Source organism: Oncorhynchus mykiss, chromosome 22 (genome assembly GCF_013265735.2).
Source record: "Oncorhynchus mykiss isolate Arlee chromosome 22, USDA_OmykA_1.1, whole genome shotgun sequence".
Taxonomy (NCBI): Eukaryota; Metazoa; Chordata; class Actinopteri; order Salmoniformes; family Salmonidae; genus Oncorhynchus; species Oncorhynchus mykiss.
Genome location: NC_048586.1, coordinates 19,167,501 through 19,175,527, shown reverse-complemented (window position 1 = coordinate 19,175,527; position 8,027 = coordinate 19,167,501). Strand labels below are relative to the sequence as shown.

General features: G+C 41.9%; 1 protein-coding gene across 2 annotated transcripts in view; it reads right to left on the bottom strand.

Moving 5' to 3' along the window:
• Positions 1–2,186: 2,186 nt before the first annotated feature.
• The window catches only part of stat1b (signal transducer and activator of transcription 1b), a 39,608-nt gene continuing 33,767 nt past the window's right edge, over positions 2,187–8,027 (bottom strand). Inside the window, exons 21-24 of one of the 2 annotated variants that reach the window (XM_021579195.2) lie at positions 5,098–5,283; positions 4,634–4,709; positions 3,995–4,053; positions 2,187–3,502 (exon numbers count right to left, since the gene is read on the bottom strand). In XM_021579195.2, the coding sequence (XP_021434870.2) occupies positions 3,486–3,502; positions 3,995–4,053; positions 4,634–4,709; positions 5,098–5,283 (338 nt within the window). In that variant the 3' untranslated portion in view covers positions 2,187–3,485. Of the gene's footprint in view, positions 3,503–3,994; positions 4,054–4,633; positions 4,778–5,097; positions 5,284–8,027 lie in introns of those variants that run through there. The other variant, XM_021579196.2, reaches the window with a different exon arrangement.

Below are 8,027 nucleotides of genomic sequence, written 5' to 3'. Positions count from 1 at the left end.
TAGTGTTCTTTTTTTGTATTATGATTTTCTCATAACAATTACATTTTACTTCTCTATTGCTCAATACTGTATGCTATGTGCACACAGTTGTCTGTTGTAGATCTGGAACCACTGACAGAATAGGGGAGTATCTGTGGCCACATGATAAAACACTAGTCTGGCATCAGTAGTCTGCAAATAGGAGGAAACCAGTTGGACCTGTACATAAACATATGGCAGTTGACATTAATATTGTCAAAAACTCATCCTAGATGTCTCACACTTTTTGAATGAACTTGTGCCTTTGGCCAGGATCTAATTTTCCCACGGAGCTGGTGTGTAAAGGACCAATACTGATCAAATTAGAAATCAAAGCAGTGGTAGGTTTTATGGGGAAAACATGAAATCAAATCAAATTTTATTGGTCACATACACATGGCTAGCAGATGTTAACCTTTCTAGCGCCGGGAACACGCTAGCGGAACCCCTTGACAACATACTTCTGAAAAGGCAGCGCGCAAAATTCAAAAATATTTTCATTCACAACAGTGTCTCACAAATGAATGTGAGCGTAGCGAAATGCTTGTGCTTCTAGTTCCGACCGTGCAGTAATATCTAACAAGTAATCTAACAATTTCACAACTACCTTAAACACACAAGTGTAAAGGAATGAATAAGAATATGTACATATAAATATATGGATGAGCGATGGCCAAACGACATAGGCAAGATGCAGTAGATGGTACAGAGTATGAGATGAGTAATGTAGGGTATGTAAACATTATATAAAGTGGCATGGTTTAAAGTGACTAGTGATACATTTATTACATCCAATGTTTAATTATTAAAGTGGCTAGAGAGTGAGTCAGTATGTTGGCAGCAGCCACTCAATGTTAGTGGTGGCTGTTTAACAGTCTGATGGCCTTGAGATAGAAGCTGTTTTTCAGTCTCTCGGTCCCAGCTTTGACCATCACGACATGGTCACCATCCTGTACTGACCTCGCCTTCTGGATGATAGCAGGGTGAACAGGCAGTGACTCGGGTGGTTGTTGTCCTTGATGATCCTTTTTGCCTTCCCGTGACATCGGGTGGTGTAAGTGTCATGGAGGGCAGGTAGTTTTCCCCCGGTGTGCAGTTGCAGTAACAGGCGGTGGTACAGCGAGATAGGATGCTCTCGATTATGCATCTGTAAAAGTTTGTGAGCGTTTTTGGTGACAAGCCAAATTTCTTCAGCCTCCTGAGGTTGAAGAGGCGCTGTTGAGCCTTCTTCACCAGGTGGTCTGTGTGGGTGGACCATTTCAGTTTGTCCGTGATGTGTACGCCGAGGAACTTAAAACTTTCCACTGCTGTCCCGTCGATGTGGATAGGGGGGTGATCCCTCTGCTGGTTCCGGAAGTCCACGATCATCTTCTTTGTCTTGTTGACGTTGAGTGTGAGGTTATTTTCCTGACACCACACTCCCGAGGGTGTAGCATAAGAACAGCTTCATTGGCACAATGGACAATAACATTGCACAATGTTCAAATCTAACATTCTAATCTATATCTGGAGAACCCTGTCCTCTCTGTACATTCCATTTCTATCTCTACCATTACTTTTTCATTTGTGTAATGCACTGTTACCGTTTTGCAGCAACACTGAGATGGTGACATTGTGTATAGAGATATAGAACATGTTAAAATTATATCCAAAGAATGAGAAAGATAATGGAACATGTTGCCACAGACATTTAACCTCATTCACCACTCCTCTAAAAGTCAGGGAAACACCTGACTTGAACCCTCCAACCAATCACCACCCTAACACATAGATAGAGGAACAGGTCTCAAAATCTCACATTGCTTTTGTCCTTGTTATAACATGTCTGTTGTAGTGGAGGTGGTTCGAAGAAGGGTAACCTTGCCTGAGCCCTGATAACTTGTGTTAGCTGCCTAGGCTTTAGCTCAGAGGAGTTCGAATCCCTGGAGGTCATACGGACAGATGGTTGAAGTCAGATGTCACCAATAGTCGCAGACCAATCTGACATTACAACTAAATACAGTTCTGAGTGTATTGCTGTACAATACATGGATGTCCTTTTCTGCTATTTTAAGACATACATGATCAAGTTCATTTGTTAAGAGGTGTGTAAGAGTGTGATTGCTCCTTGCAGTGGAATATGTACACATATATAAATATATTTGAATCAACAAGTTAAACAAAGCAAAGCTTTTCAGGCATGTGAGAGAGCTCTTATTTTTAATGAATTGAAACAATGAAGTCCAGGCAGTCGTGAGTACAGTTTAGAAGTACTTTCCATATAAGGGTCATTCCACAAATTCTGTATAACTTGTTACAACCTGGCTCAAGATTGTAACAAACAATGGGAAACCTCACACTGAGTAAATGAATAACAAAATTAATTTATACCATAAATAAACACTCACAAAAATAATCAGATGATGTCAACTGCCAAAGCCACAACAACACAACCAAAAGGTATGCACGGAGAGAGGAATATCTTGCTGAATGGGGGGGGGGGGGAACAGTGGCTTTATGCCACAGCTGAGCTTTCACAGGTGTGCCCCAATCGGCACTGACGACCCTCCCAGCTCCGCCCACCTCTCCTACTCCACCCACCAATCTCCTGCAGAAAGTAAGCACAGCAAAACCCATAAACCAGAGCAGGGAGGGGCCGTCACACTTGGTCAAAGAAAACATTTGATATCACCAAATGTTCAATTTTCACATTCTGTCATAAAGAGCACATGTTCAACTTCATAAACATGTTTTCCCATCTCAAAACTATCAGTGCCAAATAAAGTATCAGGGTTGACCGTAACAGGGTTGATGATTTCTTAAATCAGCCATAAATCCCCTTGTGACAGGGGAAATTACAGCTTGTTGTGTGCTACGGGGAGTGGCATGCAAGCTTCACCCCAAACATGTCATTGTTAGAACACTTCTAGCCTATCTATGGCTAACAGGGTTGGCATGTTACGCTCGACCTACACAGTTATCCACCACAAAACACCAGAAAATGTACAAAAAAAAGAGTAGATCCAGCGCTCCTGCGTTTACTCTGTGATTTGACTATTAGATGTTCAATGTTTCTTCTGAAAGCAGTATTTCAAAAGGAATAGTTTCACCAAATTAAAACGAGAGCTCAGTTTACGTAACAGGGTTGACCTTAAAATGAGGGACTGATGCAAATGAATCACTACTCACATGAAATAAAGAATAATCTTCAGAAATGACTTTGTCAAAAGCAACAAAATAACTAGGGCTTGGAGAAACTTGGAGAAATGTTGGGACGTGATGTCCTTGTCCCATCGCGCTCTAGCGACTCCTGTGGCGGTCGCCAGTTGTGTGGGGTTTCCTTCAACACGTTGGTGCAGCTGGCTTCTGGGTTAATCGAGCAATGTGTTAAGAATGTGTCAAGAAGCAGGGTCATGTTTCGGCGGACGCATGGCTCTTGACCTTCGCCTCTCCCGAGTTCGAACAGGAGTTGCAGCGATGGGGCAAGACTACCAATTGGACATCACTAAATTGGGCAGAAAAAAAAGTACACAAAACAATATAGATATATTTGATGAATTTTGGCACTTTAGCAAGCCTTTATCCATATTAAACATCTGATTTATTGAAGTCTCCATGTGGTCTATATTAAAGGCCACTTAATTTAATATAACAGCCTTTTAAAATTCAATATTGGTGCAACATTTCTGACTAAAATATCAAAGGGCACTCATTTCGTGGAACGACCCAGAACATCTGAACCATTTTCCTTATTATAAGATGCTACAAAATCGTATATATTTACAAAGTGAAGAACAGCTTTCTGCATCCCTTTTTTGTTGTTCACATTACATATGCATACACAAAATATTACACTGTCACCTCATGCGTGTATATAAAACGATAACGTAGGACTACATATATATATATATAAATACAGTTTCAGTTGTGCTTTCAAATCTATTGCAAACGTCATCCTTTTTGTGTGGTGTCTTTGGTACTCGGCTCGGGAGCTTACACAAATTTTCCTGGGCACCACCTGAAGAGGGCAGATTAGTTTGGGAAGGGAGTGCACATCTGAAGAGAGAGGGACAACATAGGATCAGTCACATAGTAAATAAAAAATGCATGAATTATCCCGACCCTCGCATGAAAGATGGAAAATCTTGGAAATAAATGCGTCAGTTATGACAGCGGTACAGCTGATTTGCCAGGACCATACATTCTAATTGTACCCCAGGGCTGTCTTGTCTTCTCAAATGTTCACATCTTTTCCACATTTTGTGTTATATGATGATTAGATATGTGTGCGGCTGGCGCTGTCTGTCTCTAACCTACCACACTGTGGGTTTACGTTCCTCTGCCCAGGTGTTGCTGATGCATGCCAGATCTTACTACACCCGGATAATTATTTTAAGTATCAGCTACCACATATGTTATAGCAATCTGGTGCAATATTTAGCTAGACTAATTTACCAAACATGTTAGGTGACGTGGGTGAGTGACTGTCAGTGACTGACATAACAAGAGACGTACACTTTTCATTTGACCTTTTCTCGTACTTTGGGCTGTGTGTGTTGTCTGTTGTGTGTATCTTAAATCAATGAAAACGATATAAAAACAGTAAAAGGTGTTTCATAACAAGAATCACACTTACACTTCAGACACAGAGATGATCTCCGTCTTAATGTAGCCAGCCTCAGAGGCACTCTCCAACTCCATTGGCTCAGCAGCTGAGAAGGTCAAGGTTGTAGACGTCTAGAGGTTATCATTAGAACCAAACACAGGTGGCTGGTGGCCCCTAAATTGGGGGGTACGGATTCATTGTAATGGCTGGAATGGAGTAAATGGAATGGTATCAAACACATCACACACTCCATTCCAGACATTATTTTGAGCCTTCCTCCCCTCACCAACCTCCTGTAGCAAGGCATTACCAGTGGTCAATATTTCAATGGGGGAAAAGGGTGTGGCACAACAAAACATGAAAAGTATGCTATGCAGTGAATATTGTGTATAATAGCTTAGACTGGAATTGAAGTCTTCAACAAAATGTTGTACCGTTTTCAACTACTCAATCTTTCCTCAACATACATACATTTCTAACAGCTTGTTAGTTACCTTCTGTGGGGCGGCTGTAGTAGCGTGTGAAGGCGCTCTCTTTGGGGATGTTGGGGTAGAGGTAGAGCAGAGGGTTCTCAGGGATGTTCTCGGCAGCCATCACCTTGTAGTTGCGGAGGATGTCAGGAAAAGAGACGGCGGCCAGCTCCTTCTTAGTGTAGGGCTCCACCGCGTGGAAATGGACATCTATACAGTGGGGCAAAAAAGTATTTAGTCAGCCACCAATTGTTGAAGTTCTCCCACTTAAAAAGATGAGAGGCCTGTAATTTTCCTCACAGGTACACTTCTACTATGACAGACAAAATTAGGGGAAAAAATCCAGAAAAATCACATTGTAGGATTTTTTATGAATTTATTTGCAAATTATGGTGGAAAATTATGGTGGAAAAAACTGGCTAGGCCACTCCAGGACCTTGAAATGCTTCTTACGAAGCCACTCCTTCGTTGCCCAGGCGGTGTGTTTGGGATCATTGTCATGCTGAAAGACCCAGCCACGTTCATCTTCAATGCCCTTGCTGATGAAGGAGGTTTTCACTCAAAATCTCACGATACATGGCGCCATTCATTCTTTCCTTTACACGGATCAGTCGCCCTGGTCTCTTTGCAGAAAAACAGCCCCAAAGCATGATGTTTCCACCCCCATGCTTCACAGTAGGTATGGTGTTCTTTGGACGCAACTCAGCATTCTTTGTCCTCCAAACACGACGAGTTGAGTTTTTACCAAAAAGTTCTATTTTGGTTTCATCTGACCATATGACATTCTCCCAATCTTCTTCTGAATCATCCAAATGCTCTCTAGCAAACTTCAGACGGGCCTGGATATGTACTGGCTTAAGCAGGGGGACACGTCTGGCACTGCAGGATTTGAGTCCCTGGCGGCGTAGTGTGTTACTGATGGTAGGCTTTGTTACTTTGGTCCCAGCTCTCTGCAGGTCATACACTAGGTCCCCCCGTGTGGTTCTGGGATTTTTGCTCACCGTTCTTGTGATCATTTTGACCCCACAGGGTGAGATCTTGCGTGGAGCCCCAGATCGAGGGAGATTATCAGTGGTCTTGTCTTCCATTTCCTAATAATTGCTCCCACAGTTGATTTCTTCAAACCAAGCTGCTTACCTATTGCAGATTCAGTCTTCCCAGCCTGGTGCAGGTCTACAATTTTGTTTCTGGTGTCCTTTGACAGCTCTTTGCCTTGTCTTGGCCATAGTGGAGTTTGGAGTGTGACTGTTTGAGGTTGTGGACAGGTGTCCTTTATACTGATAACAAGTTCAAACAGGTGCCATTAATACAGGTAACGAGTGGAGGACAAAGGAGCCTCTTAAAGAAGAAGTTACAGGTCTGTGAGAGCCATAAATCTTGCTTGTTTGTAGGTGACCAAATACTTATTTTCCACCATAATTTGCAAATAAATCAATTAAAAATCATACAATGTGATTTTCTGGATTTTTTTTCTCATTTTGTCTGTCATAGTTGAAGTGTACCTATGATGAAAATTACAGGCCTCTCTCATCTTTTTAAGTGGGAGAACTTGCACAATTGGTGGCTGACTAAATACCTTTTTGCCCCACTGTATGTTCATAGATATACTGTTGAAGTCGGAAGTTTACATACACCTTAGCCAAATATATTTAAACTCCAGTTTTTCAAAATTCCTGACATTTAATCCCAGTAAAAATGCCCTTTCTTAGGTCAGTTAGGATCACCACTTTATTTTAAGAATGTGAAATGTCAGAATAATAGTAGAGAGAATGATTTATTTCAGCTTTTATTTTTTTTCATCACATTCCCAGTGGGTCAGAAGTTTACATACACTCAATTAGTATTTGGTAGCATTGCCTTTAAATTGTTTAACTTGGGTCAAATGTTTCGGGTGACCTTCCACAAGCTTCCCACAATAAGTTGGGTGAATTTTGGCCCATTCCTCCTGATGGTGTAACTGAGTCTGGTTTGTAGGCCTCCTTGCTCGCACACGCTTTTTCAGTTTTGCCCACAAAATTTCTATAGGATTGAGGTGATGGCTTTGTGACGGCCACTCCAATACCTTGACTTTGTTGTCCTTAAGCCATTTTGCCACAACTTTGGAAGTATGCTTGGGGTTATTGTCCATTTGGAAGACCCATTTGTGACCAAGCTTTAACTTCCAGACTGATGTCTTGAGATGTTGCTTCAATATATCCACCAAATTGTCCTTCTCATGATGTCATCTATTTTGTGAAGTGCACCAGTCCCTCCTGCAGCAAAGCACACCCACAACATGATTCTGCCACCCCGTGCTTCACGGTTGGGATGGTGTTCTTCGGCTTGCAAGCCGCCCCCTTTTTCCTCCAAACATAATGATGGTCATTATGGCCAAACAGTTCTATTTTTGTTTCCTCAGACCAGAGGAAGAAAAAAAAGTACGATCTTTGTCCCCATGTGCAGTTGCAAACCGTAGTCTGGCTTTTTTATGGCGGATTTGGAGCAGTGGCTTCTTCCTTGCTGAGCGGCCTTTCAGGTTATGTTGATATAGGACTCGTTTTACTGTGGATATAGATACTTTTGTACCTGTTTCCTACAGCATCTTCACATGGTCCTTTGCTGTTGTTCTGGGATTGATTTGCACTTTTCGCACCAAAGTATGTTCACATCTAGGAGACAGAACGCATCTCCTTCCTGAGTGGCATGATGGCTGCGTGGTCTCATGGTGTTTATACTTGCGTACTATTGTTTGTACAGATGAACGTGGTACCTTCAGGCGTTTTTGTGGCTGATTTCTTTTGATTTTCCCATGATGTCAAGCAAAGAGGCACATGGTTTGAAGATAGGCCTTGAAATAGATCCACAGGTACACCTCCAATTGACTCAAATGATGTCAATTAGCCTATCAGAAGCTTCTAAAGACATGACATTTTCTGTAATTTTCCAAGATGTTTAAAGGCACAGTCAATTTAGTG